Raw genomic sequence first — 27784 nt, 5'->3', positions numbered from 1 at the left:
TAAGAATTTGACATTACTCAACAGCTGCAGCAGGAAACCTTGTGAGAGTCCTGGACTGCGTTTGTATTGTGATGACCTGGTTAACATTTTAGACGAGACAGATATAGATTAAAGCATTTTCGTTTCACTGGGGTTGTGAAAATGTAACACCTCCACCTTAAGAAGCTGTTAAATATCAAGACACATGAGAACTGATTAGCATTAGATTTTTTTGTGAATGGGCACAGATGTGTGTATATAGCCTACATTTTGAGCGGTATCAATTTACAACATTTGTGTCTCATTATATACTTAGTTTCCTGAGAAGTCTGAGAAAGCGAGATTTGCTTGAAACATCACTTCTGCAGCACAAGTCCTTCATAGGGAGCTCATTTTCTGTTCCATATTGTTGGGCCGCTGCCTGACATTTTTTTTTATAAACAGTGGAGAAGTGTTAGCTAAGGACATGCTCCAGCACGCTCATCTTTCAGTATTTCTGGAGAGGTTTCATCCAATTACTCACTGTACCGCCCCTGTGTCTGTGAGACATTGCTGAGGGCTTAAAATCCCAGCTCGTGTGTGTGTGTGTGTGTGTGTGTCTGTGCGACTTCAAATGTAAACATGTGTCATGCTTATCTGTAGGTGTGCTTGCAGAAAACGCATGTGCTGTCATTTCCTACTGCCTTCCCGTCCAAACATTTCTGCACACATGTCGCAGAAACAGGAATTGCTGCGTCGTCTTCGTGAACCCACTGCTTCCTCTTTAAGAAACCACTGACATTTGAACCCCTCGAAAGCTGTTTGACTTCACACTTTGATCTCAGTCCAAGTCAGCTGGAGAGCAGGTTAGTCATCCCTTCTTTGAGATCATTGAGGATGTTTACCGACACTGGAGCATACCTCAGGATATATACACACACACACGTATCAGAATCCGTAACAATGCAGCCTGCATTTTAAAAAGAAAAGGACATAATGCAGACTCATGCACTGTGTTTGTCATTGTGTGGCTGTTAGTTTGCAGAAATATTGTATTTTTGGATGAAAAAGATGAAGGATCTATCAATTGAAAAACTGAAAAACGTGAGCTGAAGGAAATGCTTTTCCCATGTTGAAACAGCTGCTAAAACAGCTCAAAGCAGGCGTGACAGTATATTCTGGGAACTGACAAGGATGGTGAACTTTCCCTTTATCAGATATAAAATGACTGACTCGTTCATTTTTTCACTCGAACCACAAAGCACATTTAGTAGGTGAAAGTGGGAGCATTCAAATCCGATTAAAGGTACCCTGTGAAGTTTTCGTTGTTTGCAAACATGATTTTGCGTTTTATATTTAAAGCTTCTCACTCAAATCCATTGTGTGTCTCCTTAAGGCCATGATGAATGCATTAACTTTTTCAAAACATTTGGTTTTGTGTTTTGAAACCTCTTTTATTGGCGCATTGCAACACCACATTACTGCCGTCAACTGTTATTGTCCTCTGCAGAAGACAGGAATGTGTATCCCATCGCCTCCTGTGTGCATTCATATGTAATCTCATGCACATGCTAGTAGAGCACTAAAAATATACAATAAGAAAACATGAACTCTACAGTGCCCCAAGTGGTCAAAAAACTCCACAGGTCACCTTTAAAAGCACAATGTTATACTTTTACAAATTATCCTGACTTGAAAAGCGGTTGAGAGAGTTATTTATTGTCCTCTCTAAACTGTCAATTGCATTTCCAAACTCAAAAAAATACAGGCGTTATTCAGTCTGCCAAAGAAATGTAGGCTATTTATTCCAAAAACTTTTTAACACCTTATAAAGAAGACTCTTAGAATGAATCGTGAGCGTTTTTCTTTCTTTCTTTGGACAATAGTTTAATATTGGTGAGCTAATGGTTTGAATTTTCCACCAAGATGGCTTCCTTAGTTCCTCAATCTTTGTGTATTCAGACGTGTGTGTCGCTTGGTAGCACAGCGTGAAAAGCTATGATCACGTTTAGCCAAACATCCATGAATAGGGATGGCTGGACAACGGCGGTGCCTCTGAATACAGAGTTGGTGACTGGCTGCGGCCACGGGACAATGCTAACACACATGTGTGGATTGAGCGGCCACACTCCCAGAACACACACACACACACACTATTGTCTTTGCCAACGGGCAACCTGCTCCACTCACTCAGCCTCTGTTAAGTTTTGCGCCGTCTTTTCACACACATATAATTTTCTTCTAGTTTCAGTTTAACTTTCCTGTCCTCAAGCCACTCACTGCTGTCGTCATGTGTCCCGTCCACACACACCAGCATGCTTTGAAAACGTGCAGGAGTGCATGAGAGAGGACGCAGGGGGAGAGGGAGGGGAGAGAGAGCGAGAGAGAGAAAAAAAGTTTGTCCAACTCCAAGAGCCAGAGAGGTCACAGGAACAACACCCAATCCCAGAGCTGTTCCCATGGAGACAAGTGTGGCAGCGTACAATGAGGGTGAGAGAGAGTGATGAAAGAGAGGGAGAGAGGGAAAGGGCAGGGGAAGAGTAGGAGGAGGGCGGGTTGCTGGCGTCAAGGTTCAGTTGGTGTATACGAGGGGAGTAGGGAGGGAGGGAGGGAGGGGGGGGTGGGGTGGCAGCTCCTCTCAAAAGGACAGTGGGAAGTATGATGGTGTCGTAGAATAACAGTACCAGGACATTCTTCCACCCCTCCTCTCATTTCTTATCCATCTCGTTCCAGCTGAGAGAATACCTCCTGATGTAAGGCCGCTGAGTGGCTCGCGGCCGAAGGACGGAGAACAGAGGTATAGGGAATTTCCACTAGCCGTGACGTACGTTGCCGAAAGAGCGTAGGGAGTTTGTGTTGTTGAGACATTTTTTTGCGTGAATCAGAAGTGATATCCAGCTGCAGGCCGTGATGGTAGCGCGGTGACATTGTGTTGTTTTGGTGAGCGGGAAAATGAGGAGGTGGTGTGGGGGGGGGGTGGGGGGGGGGGGTTGGGGTGCTTTAGCCGTGCTGCAAAACAAAGCAGGAATATTGTCACTAGTAGTTTTAGTTTTGGCCGCAGTGTCAGACACAAGATACGCCCAGCGACCTAAAAGCAGTTAATTGACATGGCTGGCATTGTCGCTGATAGCACTTGAACCCTTTTAGTCGAGGGCATGAACAATCAAAGAGTGTCCCTGCCCTAGTTTCTGTCGCCGTCTGTCCACCTTTTTCTCCCTTTTTTTTTCCTTTTTAAAGGGCCACTCCACCGATTTTACACATAAAGATCAGTTTACTCTTCCATAGGGAGCCTGTGAAAACAGATGAAGAATGTCTTCTGTTGCTTCAGAGGAAGCTGTCAGAGGTCTGAGGAGAAAAGGCCATGTTCAGACAGACACCAGCGTTGCATGATGGCATTTTAGTGAACATGTCCGTGCCAACACAGAGTGCTTCAGCCAACTCCCCCCTCTCGCCTGAAAAAAAAAAGAAAAACACAGGGTTGTTTGGCATAAAAGTTGAACCTGGTTCACATTTTAATTGCAGATATCACGTTGCAAAGCAAAGAAAAAAAGACAACGCGTTTAGGACGACAACTGCTCTGCATGAAAACTACTCATTCATTTCAATGAGAGCGGCAACCGCACCAGGCCAATGCAGAGTGCTTTTGGGAAGAAAGAGGAACAAAAAGAAGTTGTTTATGTTTGACATAAAAAAGTTGAACCTGGCCCAACCTTTTCCGGTGTCATGTTTTGCAGACGCCATGTGGCAAAGCGCTATGTAAGCCAATACAAGATCAAATACGAGCAAGCGAGCGTTTCAGTTTGATTACTATGTAACACAAAAGGGCGGGGGGGTAATTCTACTGTTTATCCACCGAGCGTCGCAATGGAGGATAAGATGATTGTTATCGTGATAACCTTCCAGGGCTAAGTGAAGGTTAACAGATGCCAAAACACAGCAAAGTTGCAGTACTGTAAGGCAGGATTATACAGCAGCGATCATTTTATATTTCATTGTGTCGATCTCAAACTAAACGGTAGAACACTGGCGCTCACATTTTCAACTTATTTATCAGGAGAGTGCTTTTGAACTTATGTGATTGGCTAATGCAGTGCCTTGCCAGAAGACCCCGCATTTGCAAAAGTTAAGCCGGGTTTAACTTCTTTTTTTTTTTGTTGCAAGTAGACCGGACATTGGCATCCAACTGAGTCTGCAAACCGGCCTCATTCAAGTTGAATAAGTGGGCCTGAACACGGCCTAGTGTGGATATCTCTGCATGCGCTGTATCGATTTGCACCGTTCTTTTTTCCACCCGTCTCTCGCCTCTGCTACTCCGACTTTATCAAAGTACAGCACTCAGCCGCCGGAGTACCCCTTTAATTCCTCCATTTTTCCCTCAACTTCACTTGTTTCACAGAGTGCTCCCATCCGCCATTTGACTATGCCGCCAGTTTTGTCCTCTCACTCTGTCTCACTTTCCCGCTGCCTCTCCTCGCTCACGCTCCTCTCGCTCCCTCGCTGTCTGCCTGTCCGTCCGTCCTTGTGCCCAGGTTTTTTGAGTTGGCGTGGTTCCTGTTTGTTTTCAGCCATTTTGGGGACTTGCAGTGCTCGTAACAAACTGCTTAAATGGCGTCCTCTTGCTTGCTTGCTCTCCCACTCTGTCTCCCTCTGCCTCTCCCTCCCTCTCCCTATCACTGGGCTTTGTGTATATAAAGTAGTGTGTGTGTGTGCGTGTGTGTGTGCGTGTGTGTGTGTGTGTGTAGAGAGAGAGGGAGAGAGGAGAGAGGGAACAACACTTCCAAATAAAAAGAAGATTGGATTCAGTGGGGTGGGGGGTGGAAGGGGGAGAGTTGGCTGAGGAGGGGGGGTGCAGAGGTGGTGGTGGGGTTTGGTGAGGAGGGGGAGATTCACTTGCTGGGAAAAAAAGAGCAAAAACACTAAGAATCGTGTGTCAGAGGCAAAAACTGGAGTGAGAGAGAGAGAGAGCAAGAAAAAGGGGGAGAGCGACGAAGTTCGAGTGTGAGAATCGCTCCTGCCCTCTGTCTTCACACACTGCTGCCTGTATGTGTGTGTGTGTGTATGTGTGTGCGCCGCCTCTCCCTGCCTCTCTCTCTCTCTGCCTCTCTCTCTCTCTCTCTCTCTCTCTCTCGCTCTGCCTCTCACACACACACACTCAGACGTGCGCATACACAGACCAAGGGGGAGAGGGAGAGAGAGAGAGAGAGAGAGAGAGGGAGAGAGGGAGTGTGAGGGGAGAGAACACATCGCAGCAGAGATGCAGCAGGAGGTTTTCCGAGGTACGTTCTCTTGTATGCTTGCCTTCCTGAGAGACAGACAGAGAATAAGAGGGGAAGAGAGACTGAAATTTTGTTGTTTTCCTGCTTGTTTTTCTGCTTCACTCCGCTGCTGTGGCGGTGGTTGCTCCGCGCTTGAAGAGGAGGAAAAGGTTTTTATTTTAACCGTGCGTGTGTTTGGGGCGTGAGTGTAAGTGTGTGTGCGTGCATGTTAGTGTGTTTATGCAGTGTGGTGTGTGTTTGTGGAAGCATATTTATGTGTGTGTGTGTGTGTGTGCCTGAGCTGGGTCTGTCTGTGTGCGTGTGTGTGTGTGTGTGTATATGTGTGTGCGTGTGTGTATGTGTGTGTGTGTGTGTGTGTGTGTGCCAATAACAGGCCTCGTCTCCCTCATCCTCCCCTCTGTCGCTGGCGCACCACGCAGTTCTTTTTCAAGAGCGATGACTCGTTTTGAGATTGTGATGAAACTTTTAATTTATCAAAGCCTCTCGTGGTGTCTGTGATTCATCGCAGACACGGAGAAGGGGACGGCGGGGGGTTTGGGGAGGGGGGGGGAGGTGGAGGGGGGGGCCAGCACACGTCAGAACAGGCGTTACACATGATGTGTGCTTTGTTGTTGGGGTCTTAACATGGTGGGCCAGTCCACGACCCCTGTCCATCAACTTATTAACAACATTAGAAGAAGTGATTTTGAAGGGGGGAGAAAAAAAACTTGAATGTAGGTGATGGAAAACACCTCTAGTTCCACCGACCGGTTCTGTCTCTTATTTCGGTTTTGGGCCGCCCAGTTTGTCCTCCATTTTACCAGCCTGTTGTTTTGCTGGAGGTTGCCTCTCATAGAGCTGCAGAGGGCACATTGATGGCACCAACCCTGTTGTTGCTGCCCTAAGCTGTACTTCTTTTTTTTTTTTTTTCCAAAACAGCAGAGCATCTGCTGCCAACTACTCCACATTCCTTGTTTCCACGGATGCCAAGCCAAGCCCCTGTGCTCAATGTATGGAAAATATGATCCACAGTGCCACGGGGGTAGGGGTCATAGGTCAGACAGTAGGAAGTGTACTTTCTTGTTGCTCCGTGGTGTCACACTGATGATGTTGTCATAGCAGAGGGAAGCTCTTGTAGCTCTTATAGTTGCTCCTCTGTGTTTACGCCACACATAAGATAAATCAAGTCCGCTTATGTTTGCGTTTGGGCCTTTTTTTCTGCTATCGTGCAACTCTCACAGAGCGCAAGACCAAGTCATCTTGGCTTTCGGCCTTGTTTACATTCAGCAGTTTCTCTATAAGCCTCGAACTCAAAGGATGTTGCTGTGTGTTCAGGAAACTGGTGCAGCGCTTCATTTTGTCACCTTGCAGTATGTGGTGACCGCTGTAGCGTACCACTCTGGCTCAGCTGTGCTAATACTCAAATGTTTCTCAGTTGTTTCAGGCTGAGAACTCCAATGGGGCTTTCACACCACCTTCAATAAGGGCTGCGCGTGAAATTGAAAATGATTTGGGGGGAAATTACCTCAAAAAGGTCACTGGTGTAGTGTTACTGCTCTCTTGGGTTACTTTTTTTGGCTTTACTGTTTCCTAATGCCTCCCGTGATTCTGTTGCAGCGAGCAGAATTATGGGAATTACGTGCTGGGCTGAGAGCTAACAGACCGTGGAGAGTATGGCGTTTTAGACATGGGCAGGTTCGCTGGTGCGTGGAGCGGCATGCGAAAACACCACGATACGACAGTTTACACGTGGGGAGGGAGGTGGGGGGGCAGGGGACGAGGGGCATGCAGTCAGTCACGCTGAGGGGGATCTGAAAGACAAGGAAACCATGAAATGTGAACATGGGAGAGATGTGTTTGAAGTTACCCCTACCTCCCCCGCACACACCACCACAGCCACCGCTACCACCTCCGCTCAACCACTCCCCGACCCATACCAACCTCCCTTCCCCTCACCTCCTCCCTCCTTCCCTCTATCCCATCTGGCTGGCTCCTACACGCTCTCTTGGCCGGGGGGTTGTGGAGAGTTCAGTAGCGGTTCTTGCTAACGATGCCCCCCATCCCACCCACCCACCTACCCACACACACACACACACACACACACACTCACACCCTCCTCCTCACAGACCAACTGCTGCTCTGATAGTTGGGCCCCTCTGGCTGCCCCTCGCTGGGGAGAAAGCTCAACCGACACCTTCCTCTTCCCACATGCTCCTCGCCGCTGGCTCACCGGCTGGAACACCGAGGCCCCCCACATTCCGCCCCACAGGCACTCTTCATAACCCCTTGCACACAGTGATGGCATATCACTGTAAAACATACAGTCAACAGTTAATTCTGCTTCATCACAACTTTAATTTCATATTTTTTTGGCCATCATTCGGCTGTTCTAATAATTTTGCACTCACCATGTAAATGACTAAGATCTAGAGACACGATGACATCACTAAAAAATAAGTGCAATAAGAGGAAACCCGAGCAGTCAGGTGGTCAGACGGGTCAAACTTATTTAGAAGAGAAAAAAAACAAAGGCGAACAATAAAATAATTACCCAACCTGTCCGATCCCCACAGTGTACAGAACGACTTCCTGGCTCAGTTTATGATTTGCACTACTTCTCGTGACTGTGGGCGCACACACACACCGGTTTCCTGTGCAGCTCCTGCAATCCTGCACATTTCAGGTGTGCTCGCTGTTGTGTTCGCTGCCAAAATCAAGTGATTTAGATAATGTGGCTAAACTGTTGCTCGTTTACAACCTGCCGTCTGACCACTCGTGCTTTTTGCTTCCATCTGATTTTTCTGTGGCGACATCCCCGTGTTCCCAGATGTCAGCAATTACTTTAGTGAGCACAATTATATTATAACTGATAGAAACGAGGGACAAAATTATGAAAATTAGACGCAAGTTGTAATCAACTGGATTTATCCATTGATGCCAAGAGTACAGGGAAAGCAGAATTAACTTAGCTGGACTCAAGCATCAGTACAAATGTCAGCTGTTTACAATCACATCGAAATGTGAAAGCAAATTAAGTGGCACTAAAAGAGTATTAAAAATGTAATTTGCCATGATCAGAACTTTAATCCTCAATTAGGATAGGAGCAAATTGTTTACTTCACAGCCAAATAAATAGTTGGTTGCATGCATTTGCTTTTAAAACAACTGCATCATATCGACTAATTTAGGGATAGATTTTTGAGGTTTTTTCTTCGATATGGAAGACGTTGAAAAAAAAAAAAAAGAGCCTCGCTGTTGAATCTTAATGGTTATTTGTTTGCCAGCACAAGTACCAGTTTCAGTGTGGAATAAACAGATTGCTCAACGGCTGGTTCATGGCCTTGAGCTGGCATATCAGCCAAACTCCTCTGCCGTCCTGCCTTATGTTATGCAAGGCCACATTAGCAGTGATGCTCCTAGTGGCTGATTGTCCATTTAAATTCAGTGGATTACGAACTAATGGTTTCTAAGGTCGTAAAAAGTCATCCCTGTTTTTCAGATGGAAATGGAAAAAGTGTCTCAAAGTTAAATAGTAAAACTTCTGCTGTTTTGAACTGATCCCAAAAATTCAAGCAGTCACTATGTTAAGATGATCAAATCTGAAGATTATCCACTGTTGATTAGTTTCAAAAGGGAAACCGTGCAGAGAAAGGGAAACTAATATGCAAGTTAGTGCAATTTCTAAAGATTTAACTTTCAAAAGAGCAAAATTCCCAGAATCAAAAGCAGACAGTGTTTACTTTTGTCTCACATTTGTCATTCGATATGGAATACAAATTGAATCAGTGCATGGCTAAAAGTATGCCTCTGTTCCCCCTGCTTGTCACTGAGGAGTCGTTCTATGAAAGCCAATGCGTTTGGTATAGTATGTTTTGTGTTTACTTGAGTCTAGTTAGTAATTTGTCCTGCACCAGCTGAGCACCTGTTCGCACTGTGCGGTTTTCTAGTGCCACAAGCGTAAGTAGATGAACACTTCTTAGGCCAACCAACATGTTTGTTTGCGCAGAACATCCTGTTGCAGAGAGGTGTTGGAACAGGGTTGTTGTTTATTTAGATTTTGCTTTAGGGTCCTTGCCACATTCATGGGCACATTTGTTTGCCTATGAGTTATAGGAAAGGACGTATGTGTGCATCCACACATCTAAGCAAATAAAAAAGAGGTACAAGTGTTTTTATTTCTGCATGTCCTATGTGTTTGTGCACACACTTCTGTTTGTGTATGATTAAATCCAGCGCATTAAAAGCGTGTTTAAAGCTGCCTGTCACAGTCAGCCAGCGTGTCGTGCAGTCTCTGCTTTTGCAGCAGCTGTGTGCGTCACAGGGAGATAAAGAAAAATAGCGAGGGGGTGTCATACGCATTTTCCTGTCCGCGGCGCAAGCATCAGATGAGATGGTGAAATTTTTAGCCTAAGCACTGTCTCTCAGTGTGTCCGCCCACTTGTAGCAGGCTGGCGCTTGCCATAAGGGATTTCCTGCACAACATCTATCGCTCAGCAAATGTGAGTGACAATGAAGGCCTCTTTCAATACAGAGCGGCAAAATATTGCAAGCCTGGCGAGACAGGATTGTGCATCTTTGTTTTTAGCCACAGGTTGTCATGAACTGGTTGTCCCAGTGCACCCAACAGCATGTGTCACTGCCTGCACTAAGTACGTCATCAACAGACACTCCTGTCCTCCTTTTTCTTTCTTTTGACTACACTTAATTTCACCTGTACCCTCAATCTCAGCTTTTTTGATGTTGGTTTTGATGTCATTTCCAGGTGGGCCCATCCATGTCGAACTACTTTGTTTATACCTGTGTTTCTTGCCTGCGGGCATGTATGCGTGTATATACAGTACTGTGTACACATGAATGTTTGTTTGTCTGAGTGTACGTGCGTGGTTGTGTGTTTGCATGTGTGCTGGTTGTTCTTATGTGTGTTAGTGTTTGCCTGGGCTCCTGTCTGTCTGACGGTGCAGTGTGTCTGACTGTTCCTGTTTCAAATCCCCCCCCCCCTCCTCTTCCTCTCTCTTTTCTGTCTCTTGCTCTCTCACTAACCCTCACTCTTTTTCTCTCTCTCCCTTATTCTATCACCCTTTCAGCCTCCCTCATCCTCACCCTCTCTCTCTCTCTCTCTTTCTCTCTCTCCCTCCTCTTCCCTCTGCAATAACAGTGCTGACCTAGTTTCTGCCTGTTCAGGGCTGCCTGTGGAATTTTACAGCGGCCTGCCTTCCTGGCTGCCTTGCTGCTTGAAAACGCAGGCAGAAAAGCATGACTGAGGATTTTTCTTCTCGTCACATCATTATGGCCTTATACTGTCTCCATTCTCCCCACCAATCTGCAGACCCAAATAAATAGCCCCATTTTAAATAAGTAATAACAGAAAATTGCCTATCGCATGTGATACTGCAGCTGTAATATTTACGGAGAAATTGCAGGACGACTGCATCCGCTACCATGGCAGTTGAATTAGAATGGAAATGAGAATAGCCTGTCGCTCATCTCCTACAGCTTAGCTGAGATTGTACCGGATGCAGAGGGCGGAAAAACACCCCTTCTCTGTGCACATGCATGCAATCTCCCTCCCTTCTCCTCTTCCCCTCTTTCCTTGCCTCCTGCCTTTGCCTTCACAAATAAATGGTTAGAGTCATGCCCAGCAAACACTAGCCACTGCCAGGAATGGCTAACAAGGCTCTTGCTCAAATAGCAAGAGAGCGGGACTATTTTTACGTGCATTAGGGCCATGGATCTAAGTCAACACACTATTCTGAGGAAATCTTGATTAAATCTGAACGCCTTCCAATTAGGCATAGGGAACGTTGTGTCACAGCCGAGAGAGAGATGGATCTCTGGAATGCCTTTCTGAAGGCTTGGCTGTGGCACGCTGAAATCTAAACCAGCACTGCCGCAGATTCATTCCTTCCCCCTACCCTCTCCCTCCGTTCACTCACCATTCCTGGCTGAGCTGTTAGAGTTCAGCATTGCTGGGGCATTTAGTTTTCTCCTCAGTTTCTCTAAAGTGTTCCATGAGCGTCATGGACTGCGACTGCAAAAGCTCTGAGTGTAAAGTTAATTCTTTACTTTCGTGTCGATGTAAATGTGCGTGTCGTACTTTTATCTTTTGTTGTTCATAATGCTGATTCGTCTTTTCTGATTTCTCTTTCAGATTTCGGGGGCTGGTCATGGTGTCCGGTGAGAAGGTGTGGGACCCCCTCCATGCGGGCCTTATTCAGCCACGTCTGAGTGAACAACACCTGGCTGCTGGGATAACTACCCTCTGCAACCTCACACATACTGCAACTAAGGACACCACGTGCCACCAGAGTCAGCAGTTGTCAACTTTGTCTTCCCCGCTGCTGTCATTAGTGGCTCGAGACACTCTTCAGCCATTCAGGGCCTTGTCACCATTACACACTCCTGTCAATTTCTGCAGCTCAAACAAGATCAAAGGGCTACGCAAACCAGTCCGCTGTCTTGGAGTGGCCTCTCAGCCTGAGGAAGAGGAGGAGGAAGGGGAAGCTGAGCAGCTTGAGATGAAGGGTAAAAGGCATGGAGGCCGAGGAGAGGCCATAATGGAGGACAGGCTGGAGGACATGGCTGATGGACCTAAAAATGCAAAAATCACCCTAAGCTTCCCACTTAGTGCTGGACCCCTGCCAGCCTCTCTGACGTCTCCAAATCACTGTCGTAGCTCCTCTTCGTCCTCCCCTTCCCCCCACCGGCGACGACCATCCTCTAAGAGCTCAGATGAGGGGTCACTGTGGAAACTGGATGCTACCATGGACGTAAAGCACAGACCTTTTAAGGCCCAGAGGCACGACAGCTCTCCGTCCTCTTCACCCTCCTCCTCCTCATCTCCCATGACTGTTCATGCACTTATCAGGAAGGATATTAAATCCCCGCCTCCTCTCAAGTGCTCCAAACTCAATCCAGAGACTCAGTTTCACAAGTCGCCCCCAAGATCCTCCAGCGGGTCTTTAGGGGGCTGTTATGGTGGTGATGGATGGGATGAAAGGCACAGGGTGACCAACGGTACAGCCTCGCCCTCTCAAACTGCCCAGATCCTCTTCAGTCTGGGCACATCGGCCTATCAGAGAGGCGGGGATGCAGAGAGGAGAGAGAAAATAACAGGAAGACCAGCTGGGAAGGTGGGAAGCCCTCATGGACCAAGTCTCCACCCACCCACCCTCCACCTCCCTCCCCCGCTACCACCACCTCCTCCTCCCCCATCTGAGGGCCTCACTGCCCCCCCTCATTCGTCCTCTTACTCCCCTACTGACAGCCTGAAGCCCGAGCTGATTTGCGGGGTGTGCCATCGACTCTTCAGCTCAGCCTCCTCGCTAACGGTCCACATGCGGCTGCATCGTGGCAGCCGCGCCCTCAGCTGCCGTTTCTGTGGCAAAGTCTTCATCCACAGCAAGAGACTGCAATCCCACGAGGCCTCCTGCAGGGTGCCAGGCCTGCCCTCCAACAGCCCTCCATCTCTCAGTGTGCATCCAAAGGAGGAGCCGCTGGAGGAGGGTGAGGTGAGAGTGGAGGGGGGGATGATTGTGGGAGAAACAGACATCAGTAAGGCGCGGCCAGGGAAGAAAGCACGGAGCCTACTGGCACGTATCCAAGGTGATGATGCAGCAGCCACTGAGCTACTGGCAAGTGATGAGAACCATTTTGTGAAGGTGGTAGATGGCAATGTCATTTACTTCTGCTCTGTGTGTGAGCGTTCCTACATGACCCTATCCAGCCTCAAGCGTCACTCAAATGTGCACTCGTGGCGCCGCAAATATCCATGCCATTTTTGCGACAAGGTCTTTGCCCTGGCTGAGTACCGCACAAAGCACGAGGTGTGGCACACGGGAGAACGCCGCTACCAGTGCATCTTCTGCTGGGATGCCTTCGCTACCTACTACAATCTCAAAACACACCAGAAGGCTATTCACGGCATTAACCCCAGCCTCATCTCCAGTGAAAAGACAGCTAATGGAGGTTATAAGCAGAAGGCTAATGCCCTCAAGCTTTACCGTCTTCTCCCCATGCGCTCCCAGAAGAGACCCTACAAGACATACAGTGACAGTTTGCATAATTGCCTGCTTATGCCGCCAACTGAAACACCTTCCGTATCACTGCCTGGCCTGGGCTGTGGTCTGGGACCTGAAGACCTACAAAGCCTCATCAGTGGGTCCCACCCTCAGAGTGTAAAGCCTGACCCAGATGCCTTCCCTGATGGCTTCCCTGTTTCTGGGGCTTCTGAGCACAGGGACCATTCCCCATTAACACCCCTCTCCCAAACAGAAGTGCCCCAAGTTCGAAAACATGAAAGTGAGGCCAGTGAGTTAGAGCAGGGTAGAAGCAGTGGCAGCTTCAAAATGTCTAGTAGCAGCAAAACCAAAACTCCTAAGACTGGGAGTGCCACAGACACAAGCATGCCGTCTGTGATAACATATGGCCATACAAAACCCTCTGTCATAGTTCATGGAACAGCAGTGTCATCCTCCGTCATTGTGCATAGCAACCAGGTCTCCTCCGGAAGTGAGAAAAGCCCAATGAACAGCTTGTCCTCTGAAACCAGCAGCAGTCAGACTTCACATAAGGGCATTCCCAGGTCAATCAAAAAACAAAGAGACAGTTCAGACAACCACAAAAAGAGATCCAGAGACAGTTCAGATACAACAGAGGAGGGCTCAAGAGGTAGACAAGATGCAGAGACAAGCAGATCATTTCACAAATCACGCAGGTCCCACGGCAAGAGTGACAACTCCAACTCAAAGCAGCTCTCAACATCTGTAGGGTCACAGGTCAAAGAGGCAGGGCCACTGTGCCAGATTACTGTACGTATTGGTGAGGAAGCCATAGTAAAACGTAGCATCTCTGAGACAGACCTCAGGAGAGACAAGGGCCTTTCCCCCCCAAAAAACAAGAGAAGCGAAGCATCGTCTGTGCGGGAAGCCAAGGAACTCCGCCACTCTCACTCCCACCACCATCACCATAAACACCGCGTCCACCACAGAGCCAGCATGGAAGCAGAGACTGATGACAAAGAAGTAGATTGTGAGGAGGAGGATGAGGAAGAAGAAGAGGATGAGGTTGGGAAAAGGAGCTCAAAATCTCCTGATGAAGTGAGGGAGTACTACTTCCGTCGACAGGTGCGTGAACAAGACAGTGACCATGACACAGAGGACAATTTATGGCGGCCTTACTATTCGTACAAGCCTAAGAAAAAGGCCCAAGCACATCTGCAGAGGGTCAAGAGCTGGCAGAGAAAACTGAAGTACAAGCGATCCATCCGACTGAAGAGGAGAGCAGAGAGGCTTAAAAACCGTGTGAATAAAGAGACAGAGAAATCACAAGATGAGGAAGAGGATGGGAAGCTTGAGGAGGCTGGACAACTGTCTAAAGCCAACACGGAAAAGGGGGAGGGGAAAAAGAAAAAATATCTCTGTGCCCCTTTAAAGGACAAAAACAAAGAAGCCGAAAAACATGTTAAGGAGGCCTGTCATGAGGTTTCCACCCCTCCTCTGCACTCTCCAAAGCCTCCTCTGTCTACCTCAGTGGCTCCTACGGGAATAAAGAGGCGGCCGTGGACTAATGGGAATGCAGCAGAGTGTGGTACATGTGGCCGCTGGTTCTCAAGCCCCAGGAAGCGAGACAAACACGAGCTAAGCCATCTGCTGGAGTTTGTATGCCTCTTCTGCCGAGCCACTTTCCCTTCAAGGGATAAATTGGAAGATCACCAGAGAGCCCAGCATCCCAAGCCTACTGAGGCACCCTCTGTGCCCCCTAAAATGGCCCATGGCGAACAAGTGGAAGGGGTCGGGGTCAAATCTGTGCCAGAGATAGCGAAGTATGATGAAGAAAAAGTGGGCTTACTAGGGAGAAATTCTAGTCCAAGTCGCCTAAGCAGGAGAGCATTATCACGGCACACCTGTCCACAGTGTCATAAGGTGTGCAAGACGTCTTCAGCACTAACCCGCCATATCCGACGCCATGAGTTAAGCAGTTCCCCAGAGAGGGAAAAGGAAGATAAAGACTCAGAGCAAAAAACAGCAGAGACAGTTGTTAAGACTGTTAGCAGAGACCTACAGACTGAAAATGGACAGGTTCCCAGTGCTCTGTCTGTTTCGGTTATTAGTTATTCAACACCAGACCCGCCCAGCGACTGTTTGGCATCACAGCAGCATGAAGACCATCTCAGTGAACCGACAGATGAACATCAGATGTCAGAATCCAGTGACAAAACTGAACTGACAGAGCTCACATATCCAGCTCCTGAGAGAGAGCCGAGTCCAAAAATTGCAGACCCTCCATCAGAAACCCCAGTTAACCTTACACCCAATAAACCCGAATTCACGCCTGCCGCACCCTCTACTCTCCAGAGCGTGTTAGTCATGAATGGACCTGAATGTCTGGACTACCGCACCCCCAGCAAAAAGAACTTAGACAGCCAGATCCACAGAATACCCAGCCCTGTGCACATCGTGGCATCCACCAACACCTCTCCAAATATGCCCATGACATCACAGACCAGAATAACCACTGCTGCTCCTCCTGTTTCCATGACAACAGTTCCCAGCTCCGAGGGGGGATTCATGAAACGGGATGGGGTCATTATGGACAGGGAGAGGCAGGGTGGGAGTGGTGTATTTCTGCATGCAGGTTATGAGGAACCACCGCTGGTCCAAGATCTCAGAGTTCCATCCCTGTCCAGGAGCCCCTCTCCCAACGAAGCACAAGACCTGACCATGTCCTCTATACTAGCGAGAGAGAGGGAGATAGAGAGGCAAAGAGAGAAGGAGAGGGAGCTCGAGAGACAGAGAGAAAGGGAGAGGGACAAAGAAATGGCAAAAGAGAGAGAAAAAGAGATTGAGAGGGCTCAACAAATGAGTAGAGTTGCACATGCCCCTGAGGACCAGATTGCTCTGTTGGTCCCCAAAGAGGAGCCCTTGAGCCCTGTGCCGTCCCCCCAGCATATCCCCACTCAAACCACTATGAATGGACCTTCCTCACACAGGCACACTCCTAAGTCCCCCTGCCGGTCCCCCACAACTATTGGACTCTTAGCTCAAGCCAACCGCCAGGTTCACTCCAGTTCACAAGGACTCGACAGACTCACACTGCCCACTGGAGCAGCTGGGGCCGGTGACCGCCCCTCTGCCCACGCTCTGCTTCTCCCCCGAGCCCCACAACCACCTGAGCCAGAGCACCAGGACATTGTTTCTTCCAGAGGTCCCCAGCAGGGGGAGGTCACACCAGTGGGTTTCCCTGCCCAGGACTATCCCCTACCCCTTCTTGTGCCGGACAGTTATCACTCTGGTAAGAAGCAGGAAGAAAGCCTGCTCATGTCCTCCTATCCTGCTGGAGCTCATCACTTCGGCCCGCTGGGAAAGGTGATGGTCCCTAATGGCGGGGACTTGGCCAAGCTGCCATTCTATCCAGACCCTTACCAGCTGCTCTATGGACCCCAGCTTTTGGCCTACCCCTATAACTTGGCGGCTCTTCCTGTGGCTCTGAATATGATGGCACCTGGAGGGGACAAAGTGGAGCCTCTGCCCTTCCTCCCCGCCATCTTCAACTACACAGCCGCTGCTGGGCCCTACATGAGCGCAGCGCCTCATCCCCTCGTGGCCAATCCCAGCCTCTACAGCAGCAGCAGCGGCAGCGGCAAGAAGCAACGAGACAGCAGCAGCGGCAAACCATAGGACCCAGAAGCACTACAAGGAATATATATTTTAAAGGGGACGGCCTGGCCTGTTTAGGATGGGAGCGGGAGGGGGTGTGTGATCACTGGGTCACTGAGTACACTTGCACAGTACCCCTGCCTCTCTTTTATTCAGTAGAGATCAGAGCTAGGCATTTAATCAGGAGAGGGTGTGAAGGGAGGAGAAGGAGCAAAGAAACGGGGAGGAAAGGCTGATGTTATAGTGACGTATCATTACTCCCCTCTCTTTACTCTCCACTCACCTTTCTCCATGTCTCCTGTTTTGCTGTAGTGTGTCGTAGATCTAGAGCTTGATTAATCGTCCTCTCTGACCCATTATATTATCTATAATATAAGAATAAGAACTGCTAACAGGGTGTGTGTTGTGTGAAAAATTAGTTCAGTCTGCTTCCCTTTATAGTCGCCCCATAATGAGGATAAACGCTCTTCTGGGAAGGTTTGTGTGGGCAAGGATAAGGGATGAGAGTCCTTACTCGACACAGTTGGAGGTGGAGCATTAAGCAACTCAAAACCTGTGTGTGTGTGTGTTTGTATGAGCGAATGAGAATACAGGCGTATCCTGTTGTCAAGCTGTCCATGAAGGTTATATATGAGCATGTATATGCACAGTATGTAAGGATTTGTGCATGCAGAGGTGGGCATATGCAGGTGTTACTGCATATGGGTGAAAGTGAGTGTGTCTGTGTGTGTGTGTGTGTGTGTGTGTTATACTGTGTGTGTGTATGTGAGTTTATGTGTGTGTGCGCTTTGAATGGTGGGGTATGTGCATGAATGGCTAAGATCATTCCGTGTGAGACGCACACAGCATTCCTGCTCTAGTTGGAATACCTACTGTAGGTCAGTGTGTAGAAGTGCATTTAGAAGCGATTCCTCATATCCAAATCATTAAGAAGTCAAAGCTATAGCTAGACACAAGTCTATGACAATGACAGATCATCTGAGCTTCTAATGTCTCGACTCACCTGGCGACTTTGTGGCCAGATGACACTGTAGGATTTGTATAGCATTCACTATAGTTTATACCTTATGTGCACAAAATAGAGAAGTAGTGGTCACTTAAAGGGGACACTTGTAGCTGCTTTGGATATGTAGCTGGCCACTGGGTAAGGATTGCAGGCTGGTAGACCATTGCACTTCCGTTCTTCATCTCATTTCCTTCACATGAGAAAGGAAAAAGAATAAAAACCAGTCAGCCTTCATCTTGAGTAGCTTTTTCCTCTTTGATTAGAGGAGGAAAAGGCTCCAGTTTCCTAAGCCAGGAAGAAGAAAGTGACAGCAAGGAAGGAAAAATAAAAATGGATTCAGGGTATTGAGTTAATTCTGGATAGGGAAAGAAATATATGGGCACAAAACTGTAGGTCTTTGAGTCAAAACCCCCTACAGAAAGGACTTTGGGGACAAAAACATCCCTTTCAACAGCTGAGAGAAGATTGGAAATGGCCCGAACTATTTCCATTCCTTCCCTGTGTCATTTGCAAAGAGGTAGAAAAAGGCTGTGTTTAGCAGCCAGAGAGGTGGCCGGAAATCCCCGGATGCCCTCCTCGGGCTTTGTTGTTATGTGTTATCACTATATGTTTGTTTTGTTCAACTATGTTGTTGTTTATGTTGTTTAGCCCTCTTACCAGATGGAAGTGGCTTCAGTGAAAAAAGGGGGAGTAAACTTAAAAACATGAATGTAAATTTAGTCATGAGGTTAATGAAGTACAGCTGCATTAATGGTAGAGTTGGTTTCAGTTCCTTTTTGTTTCTGTTTTGACACAAATAACCTGTTAAAGAACCGTATAACGTCTGGTATGCATATATACAGTAGTCCTAGGAACATGTCAGTAAACTTGGGTTCTGTATCCACAAAGCATGAGCAACACTTGCTTCCTAACCGTTTATATCCTCAGCAAATCTGGCATTGTGCGCACAGCTTTTGTTTCTGTTTCCTTCTATATTTTCTGGCCTCTTAATCTTCCATATCTCTGTTAATATTTTTTTTATTAATCATAGACCGCAGTTTTGGAAAAAAATCCACAGAACTTGCCGCCACATTTTAAGCCTCACAGTCACTACTTGGGAGCTGCTCAGTTCTCCCTCCCTCCCTCAAGCATACACTCGCGCACTGCATCTCCTACGAATGAAGTACATATGTGTCAGTCTGTGTGCACATGTGTGTGTCTGTGTGTGTGTGTGTGTGTGTGTGTGTGTGTGTGGGTGTTTTTGTGATGGTACTGAGGCGCCTTTTGGTCCGAGCAGAAGTGTAAAAACACAGCGTGACTGACTGCAGGGGTGCACAGGCATCCCCTTGGGTGTGGTTACAAGCCTTTGGCGTGTGTGCGTACGTGCTGTGTGTATGAGAGCGAGTGACTGTGTGAATAAGAAAACCAAAATAAATCTGCCTAAGCAGCATATCCCTTGGCAGTATACGGGCCACCTGTTATTATTTTTGTTCTTTGACACTTTTCTGTGGGTTAGTTTCAGTGTAAAAAAGCCTTGCTGTCTCCAATACACTATGTCAAGCCATTCCTGTAGATGGACATGTTTGTGTTTTTGGACCATTTCTTATGCCATAGTTTGCCATCACGGTTATCATACAGACCAAAAGCATGCAAATCGACGTATTGTAGTGACTGGACTGGAATCTGGTGGTAATATACAACTATTTACTGTATGTTTTAGTTTAAATGAATGTGCCTCTGCTTTGATATTTAAAATAATTATCTATAGTAAGATGTGGATCTGCCAGATTTCAACTGTTAAGGTGCCTTGTTATGGCATAAGAAATTTGATTAGTAAACAAACGTTTTCTTGAGAAATGACAATATGATTTGGAGATAGATCTCATGGCTTTGTTTGCTATGAAGCTGTTCATAGATGTAGAGGTGTGGCTAAACTGTTTTGGTATCGTGTACATGTCTAGGATAATACTGTGCCATATAGAGCCCACAAAATATGTTAATGTTATTTTTAAAAGATGTTTTAATGTTGCCTGATGACTTTGTCTTTAGATTTGATACAAAGGCTTGTAGCCACAGCTCTCCCAAAGTCTGTAGTCTCCTTTTCCAACATTCTTCTTCTTCTCTCTCTCCCTCCCTCTCGCTCTCTCTCTCTCTGTCTCTCTCTTCCCTCGTTTCTGTCTCCCTTTCTTTCTCTTTGCTGCAATCAAACAAAATAAAGTATTAACCTGATGACCCAATGAAATAAGCTCTAGTCTGGTCTCATGTTTTTTTTTTTTTAAATGATGTCTCTATTAATCTTTGATCCAGAGATCTTAATATGAACCATGTGGTTAAAGTTGGCGGATGCCTGATGTCACATTGGTTGTTTTTCATGTGCATCTAAAATTATGTGAATCAGTAAAAGCGGACACATTTATTAGATCCTTTGCACTTTTTTTCATTGTGTGATACTGATGCAATTGACTTATATTATGCATTCTTTTAAAATCTTCTCTGTGTCCCCTGCTAAAAGGTTTTAGGTATCTTTGATGTTTTAGCTCCATTGTGTTTCTTTGTTAAGTACTTTTATCCACAGCACATACATTCTTTTTCTCAATCAAACCATAAAAACACAATGAAAGTCCTGAAAGTTTGTTGTTGACATGTGAACCAGAAGCTTTAATAAGCACTTTCCCACTAGTGACACTCTGTGGTTCAAACAGGAAAAGTCAGTTTGGTGACTCATATTTTTACTCTCAATTTATGATGTCACAGATGAAATTATGGATATGAGCGACAAGATCTTAGAAATTTATTAGATTTACTCAAAAGCATTTACCAGAAAAGTTAGCGTTCATTTAAAAAAAGGTGCATTCATGGCCTTGGGGATAGTTGTGATTTAAAGTCACAGTGCTCTCCTGCAAATAATTGATAGTTATCCAGGATAACAAAACACCGAATCAGTTAGTCTTTTTTACAGCAGACATTTTGACTTATTGTAATTGGGGCAGGGGTCTCAGGATTAACATTAACAATGACAGTGGTGAAAATGTGGCATGTTGACATGACTGCTGCAAATGCATATACTCAATGACAGTAAATATCACACTGTGAGTGCACACATGAGGAGAGTCATTACGGTTTTATGTTTTAATGTAATTTGACATTTACAGATAAACTTCTAAATCCTCACCAACTGAATGATACTTATACTGTGTGTGTGTACGTGCGTGCGTATGTGCATGCTTTCCCCAGTACTTCCCAGTTATCACAGCCTTCCAGGAAGGAGGCTGTAACACAGGAATGCAGCCAGCAGAAGAGAAAAGAAGAGTTTTGTTACTTGAACCACAGTTGCCTTCTCATCTCTCTCCCTTTCACTCTACACTCCAACACACAAACACACACTGAGTCATGGTCAGCAGTGGTGAATCAAGGTTCCTGTGTAATAGGTAAACACAACCCAGTGGTCTGGCTAAGGTCACTCACCCTGCCTGCAGCTGTGTCCATGCTACATAAATCACCCCAAACTCAGGGGATTGACAGATTGACAATGGAAATGTACACTTTTTTTCCATTTTTGTGCTGAAATCCAAATTATTATTATTATTATGACAGTCGCTCTGTGGCAACTTTTTTTTTCCTTTCACTCTTCCCCCATGCTGTTTCCACGCTGCCCACTCTTGTGTTTTTTCACCTACATTTTCGCAAACATACTGTTAGTCACAAACGCCCAGCCATCAAGTGCTCCCTCTTGGGGATCGATAACCTGCGCTGACCAGGGCATATTTGCCCTGTGTTGAACCCAGGACAGTGTGCCAGCACACATCGCTTCTTCACATACTGTTAAAAGAGCTTCTCCACTCCCTGTCCCGACACCTCAGGGTAGCTTGGAGTCGGCAGACCACCCAAGGGCTCAGGAGACTTCACACTGGGAGGCCTGAGTGGGTGAATGCACTTGAAGGATGGCCATGTTTTGGAAAGCAATGTCAGGTGGACTGCTGCTCACTTTGAGCCTCACTCTGCTGGGGTGGGGAGCCGAGGGGCAGGGGAACGGACGGGATAAGGTATGTTCACATGTCATGTAAGGATCATAATGCCTGGAGTGAATAGGGTACTAAAGTGTCTAAAATGCTCTTATTAAGCTCTATCTGATAGCATAAAGAGAATCTATGAGCCAAATAAAAAATAAAGACCTAAAAAGAGTAGAAACCCTAAGATAAATATGGCTTATAATCTCTGTACTTTTTGTAGCTTTAATTGAGTTACTACATCTCGGTAGAAGTATGAATGGTTCCTGTGACTATGTAATATGGTAACATTAGGAAAAGGTTACACAGTTCATAAGTAGTAGGAAATATCTGACTCAGAGCTTCTGCAGTACTTTAAAAAGTTAATTCTGTGTTTTATAGATTTTTTAAAAATGGAGTGAAACATGACAGCCAAAAATGAGCCAGTAAAAAACTGGATCAACTCATACTGTATGCAATTCAGGTGCCAGTTAAAAAGGGATATTCCAGCATTCCTTGATAAATAAATACATATTTCAACTTGGGACTTTGTCTTTTTGTGGAAGTCAGTGTCATAACAACATCTGTTTTCACTCCACTGAATATTTTTTTCCTATCAAGATTGATGTTTGTATTAGGTTTGAGATTGACATTATTCAGTCAATATTAAAGGATATACTGTAGCTGGATGCAGCATGATTCTCTTTTTAAATGATGTGCAATTGATTAAGGTCTTAATTAAATCTTAAGAATGTAAGTAAACCACACTACCATTGGTATAATTAATTAGTAATTTAATAATATTCATCACTGAGTTTAATGGGATATTTAGAGTTTAATGGGATTTGAGTCTTTCATCAATCAAGATTTTTTTATAAGAAAAATACCACCAAAAACAAACAAAAAAAGAAGGGTTTGATGGATGTGACAAGTGCCAAATGAACCACTGAAGTAATGATGAACCCTATGTCTCCCAGAAAGAAATATCAGGCGGGGCCATCTTTAACCTTGGACAGGACAGAGACATCTGGAGGCCGCTGATCGACATAACAGTCAACCTCACTGAGGTCAGGAGGTAGGCTCAGTCAGTAGGAGCAAAACTACTGCGTTGTGAAGGTTTCACATCAAATGGTCACTGAAAATCTGCTGTCATAGAGGCAAAAGGGGCTTCTGGATGAAAATTAAAACAAGACACAGTAATTTAATATTTTTTTGTTGTTTTTTTTTATTTTAAATAAAACTTTCAGTACAGATATACTTCAGGAGAATATGTGGAAGCTGGCAACTCTTAGTGAGGGACATAATTAGGACTTTTAACTTTTAATAAAAACATTTGATGGGTTTTCTCCAACTGCAGGCCTCGAGAACAATCAATACCCTTCCCTTCACTGTCAGTTAACCTAGGCTTGATACACTGTTGGCTTGCGTTAGTATTTAAAAAGCAACCCTAGAAAAAGTCAACAAAATTAACAGAATTGTCTTCTTTCCCATTTTAATTCACAACTATTCTATTTTCAGTATTAAGTCATCATTTCAGCTGCGGACGTATGACCCAGAAGGTGTAGTCTTCTATGGGGACACCAAAAAAGGGAAGGACTGGTTTGTTTTGTCACTAAAAGACGGAAGACCTCAGATGCAGATCAGCAGAAAAGACATGCTTGTCAGTGTGGCAGGTGGCCCCAAGCTCAACGATGGGAAATGGCACACAGTGAGTTTCCAGTGCAGTTGATCCCCTGTCACATATTTAGAGTAAATCAGGTGACAACATCTTGAAATAGACTACATCATTGGAATAGGGTGTTGAAACAAGATTTTTTTTTGTACTGGAAACAAGTGGCTTTACAGTTGTGGATGGATCATTTTCTTACATTAAATACACTAAATGTACTTTATAATATTGCAAATTGATGAGATTGTATCACAAGGAAGGAACATTAGATCTGAATTCATCTTGTGTTTCTTGTGCTTCTGATGCCACCAAGCTGGAGGTGAGCAACGATGGGAATTTTGTAATTTTAGAGGTGGATGGCTCCAATGGGCTGGTGGTGAGCCTGGCGTCCAAAGACATGGAGGAGGTCATTGTAGGTGAACTCCGACTGGCCCTCGGCGGGATCCTGATCGACGAGAAGAAGATGGCTGTTCAGGTATAGCTTGTGTGTTCGATGCATTCCCCTAAGTTATTTTGTGATGATTGGCTCCACATTTCATCAGCCTGCTTCCTCTACGGTACGTGCCTCAGATTTAAAGGGGCACTCCATCATAATGTGGAGTTCAGTTTACCCGTTCAGTCATCATCTCTGCTGCTCTGGAGGGAGCTTTTTACATTTTTAAGCCTGGTGATGTCATTTCAAATTTGGGGTGTGGAGTTTAAAAGAGGTGGGTATCGAGGATCTAGTTAATGATCCTGGTGCATTATGGGAAATGTAGTGTTTTAAAAAAAAAAAGACTCATACTAAAGACTTACAGTCAGGATATTTTGTTTCTGCCCTCTAATCTCGTTTGAGTGCCTCGCTTTATGGAAGCGCACTGCTAAATCGCTGGAGTGCCCTTTTAAACAATTATTTCCTACATTTCCCAGAATGACTGTCGGAAACCACCACAAACATGGGCTTGTTGGCCAGTACAAGTAGAGAGGTGGAGAGAGCAGCAGTAATGGTAATGTTCATTTTGATGAAAGGCTAAAATTACATCAGCACGAGTCTGGTGCATTGCATTATGGTTAATCGAGGCTGTACTGTCAGTGGAGAGGTCAGTATCTCTGCGTCTTCTGTTATGGACTTTTCTCTGCATGATTGTTAAATATCAACTCTAAATTATGAGTCTGAAAAGCAAGTTGTTCATCTTGAGGGACTGGTATAAAAACTATAACATATCTGCTTGTATTTGGTCACTTATTCTTGTTAATAAGCTAGACATAAAACCATAAAATGGTCCCAAAGATTGATTTTTTGTTTGTTAGTTTTCTACCAGTCAGGTTTGCTGATATGTTGAAGGAGCTTGTGGGTGCATTTTCTCTTTAAGCAGATGATAATGGAACTGTAACAATATGTATATACGGTTGTTTTTTAAAATCTCTTTGTCTTTCTTTTCATGTATATTTACATGTTTCTGGTTGTTTTCCTTGTTTATTGCACTTATTTTTAAATGGTATCATGTTGCCTACAACTTGGTGCCAAAGTAAATGCCATTTTGCACAAGTTCACAGAAGCATGAACAACATCTCGAACATTTCTGAACCAATCACAGGTGGGAACTCTTCCTGTTTGCTGTTCACTCCACTAAATGCATTGTTCCCTTCTTCACTGCAGTTTGTGCCACACATGGACGGTTGTGTGCGGGGAGGCAGCTGGCTGAACTTAAGCCTCCCCTGGGAGGCAGACGTGGACGAGCTCTGGCCTTGCTTTCAAAACATCCAACCTGGCAGCTTCTTCCCTGGCACTGGATTGGCCATTTTCAACACCTCAGGTAGGAATATGGAGCACCTGATTATACAAGTGATGGGCAAGGGCAGACACGCCGTTATTTAATACATCTTGGATAACAATATTATGCCCCTCTATGTTCATCGACAATAAGTAGGAGTGCTTTTTACTGGATTGTTAACAAGTCACTTTAACACAGACTCTATTAATGATGTGAATTATGCTTTTGTCCCTTTACAGTTTTCCCCATTGAGGAATTGAATGGGGTGAATATTGAATTGTGGGGAGATTTCAGTCAGCTGGATGGGACCATTTTGAGCATCAGGGCTCCTGGGCAAGGGTTGCTGTTCACTTTAGTGGCCAATAATAACACAAAGGTATGCACATAAATCAAGTCAAACTGAATTTGCAAATAATACCTAGCATCTGTTTAAAGCTGCTTATGGCACCGCAAGAGTGCACTACATGGCTAACATGAACATTTGCTTCATGTTATCCCCATCATAAATACACACATTTATCACACTTTATCCACAGATTCAGGTCTCTTCTATTTCTTTCTTGAATTTGCAGGAGGTTACATTCAACTGCAGAGATGGTGAAGTCCGTATCAGAAACACTTTCAAGAGACTGGTGATAAGCTGGCAGACAGGTTATATACGCTTAATTCGAGATGGATCAAGGACCAATCAGATAATGCCTTCCAATCAAGTGAGCCAACTTGGTTATTTGGCCCCATGGAGAGAGGGCCATATTGCCTTTGGTGGTCTCCTAGGTGAGATTAAACAGCAGTGATCTACAGTGCTTAAAAATGATTTATACAGTTTTGAAAATTGTGGGAAACATCTTTAAGTTTAAGTTCCAACATTACGGTCACACATAAAGAACAGACACATCACCAGTTGAGGTTACTTGTGTTGTCTGGTTTCATTTTGCAGGTGAAGGCGAGGACAACATCGGCTCCCAGTTCTTGACAGGCTGTCTGGAGAAGATCCAGGTCCAACAGAAGGATTTGGACCTGGATTTAGCTCTCAAACACACGGCAATGTCCTCTCACAGCTGTCCAGCATAAACGACTGAAGTCTGCATATACTGTATGTGAACTATTTGGCAGTCGGTACATTTATTATTTTGCTTCTAGGTCAAAATGACATAAAAATGCAAAGTATGTAAAGAATAGAGACTGAATTGTGCAGGCTTCTAAAACACATTCTGTTGTCAAATGTGGTATTTGTACCAGTTACCCTCTAAAATATGAACAATTTACAATAAAATATTAATGTTTAATAAATGTCTCTCCCACTATACAACAGAATAGCTGAGTGATATTCTGACTTTGATGTGTGCAACAATATGTTTTATGAATAAAATAGGATTGCTTTTAATATGTCTTTCCGTCATTATGAATTTTATTGCTGTATTTAATGTAATATAAAGGGTAATAGCTTTTTGACGAGACTCAAATAACCTGTCTGAACACTAATGATAAACACCAGACTGGGCATAGACTGAGAGAGATTTAAGACATGGTTTTTGCTCCCTCTAGTGGATTTTTGAAGGTAATGTTAGAGTCATATGTGTATGATGCCATCAAATCAATAAAACATTGAGTAGGAGCAAGGAAAACCGCCACATAGCAGGAACATTTTTTCTCTTCATTTAATATTTATTAAGTCAAAATCAATTGCATGTAGCCTACATGTGTCATTCCCTGAGCTGAGAGTGGATAGAAAAAAATAGATAAGCAGAAAAAAGTATGTTTTCATCAAATGGCCGAACATATGACATTTTTTGAGTTGTAAAAATGAGTAAAATTATGGATGGTTTTAGATTTAACCTTGTGGATGGAAAGACATTTAAGATATTGTGTGTTGATGTATAAAGTAGTGGGCTTTATGATTAGAGAACTAAGTCTAAAAAAGTTTGTTTTCCCTTTATTGTATAAATTTAAGTAGCTACATGTATAAGGTAATTATATAAATAATACATTTCCATAATACATTCAGACTAAACAGTACAAAACAAAACAAGAAAAAGAATGCAAGAAACAGAAACGAAACATGTTCATTTACAAAAACTATATAAATTCATTCTTGACATAAATCAGTCAATCAGGCATTTTTGTCCTTCATGCAAGGTTCATTAAAAAAAAAGAAGCATATATGAATAAACTGTATTCAGTGGGTGCAGCATTACATATTTAGAAGACAGAAATAGGCTTAAAATAAGTATTTAGCCTTTGTACGACCTTAACATTTAAGTTGAATTGGCTCTTCAAATGATATTATCATTTCTAAAAAAAATAATTATTAACAATTGTACAGCTTAAATGTATTCTTGTATTGACTCATTGTCTGTGTTAAAAATACAAGTGTAGGGCATGGATGTAGTATAAGATCTTATCATACAACCATGGTGCTTTGCAGTTTTTAGTATTTTCTCAAAAAATGTATTAAACAGATCACATATTACAAAACAACTTCAAACCAGGGGGCAAAGACACAATATGAACAACCGATCAATA

At 44.8% G+C, this 27784-nt stretch overlaps 2 protein-coding genes across 2 annotated transcripts; both read left to right on the top strand.

Annotated features, from left to right (window-relative positions):
- Positions 1–5125: 5125 nt before the first annotated feature.
- Positions 5126–20091, top strand: zbtb4 (zinc finger and BTB domain containing 4). Its single transcript, XM_062444289.1, has 2 exons — positions 5126–5234; positions 11362–20091. The coding sequence occupies exon 2, from the start codon at positions 11378–11380 to the stop codon at positions 16886–16888; it is 5511 nt and encodes a 1836-aa protein (XP_062300273.1). The 5' UTR covers positions 5126–5234; positions 11362–11377; the 3' UTR covers positions 16889–20091.
- A 1557-nt stretch (positions 20092–21648) lies between these two features.
- Positions 21649–26645, top strand: shbg (sex hormone-binding globulin). The gene is made up of 8 exons (XM_062444290.1): positions 21649–21895; positions 22816–22913; positions 23357–23546; positions 23821–23982; positions 25147–25303; positions 25501–25637; positions 25834–26035; positions 26199–26645. Exons 1-8 carry the CDS (start codon positions 21794–21796, stop codon positions 26330–26332), a joined length of 1182 nt encoding a protein of 393 aa, XP_062300274.1. The 5' UTR covers positions 21649–21793; the 3' UTR covers positions 26333–26645.
- The last annotated feature ends 1139 nt before the right edge of the window (positions 26646–27784 follow it).

The sequence above is a fragment of the Scomber scombrus genome, chromosome 23 (assembly GCF_963691925.1).
Source record: "Scomber scombrus chromosome 23, fScoSco1.1, whole genome shotgun sequence".
Lineage (NCBI taxonomy): Eukaryota > Metazoa > Chordata > Actinopteri > Scombriformes > Scombridae > Scomber > Scomber scombrus.
The sequence above is the reverse complement of the archived record's forward strand: the minus strand, read 5'-3'. Positions and strand labels throughout refer to the sequence as shown.

Excerpts from the sequence above, each read along its gene's own strand:
- zbtb4 (XM_062444289.1), top strand. The coding sequence starts at position 11,378 with ATGGTGTCCGGTGAGAAGGTGTGGGACCCCCTCCATGCGGGCCTTATT.
- shbg (XM_062444290.1), top strand. The coding sequence starts at position 21,794 with ATGGCCATGTTTTGGAAAGCAATGTCAGGTGGACTGCTGCTCACTTTG. Across the intron at positions 25,638-25,833 it reads TGGCCAATAATAACACAAAG|GAGGTTACATTCAACTGCAG; the intron begins GTATGCACATAA and ends TTGAATTTGCAG. Across the intron at positions 26,036-26,198 it reads TGCCTTTGGTGGTCTCCTAG|GTGAAGGCGAGGACAACATC; the intron begins GTGAGATTAAAC and ends TTCATTTTGCAG.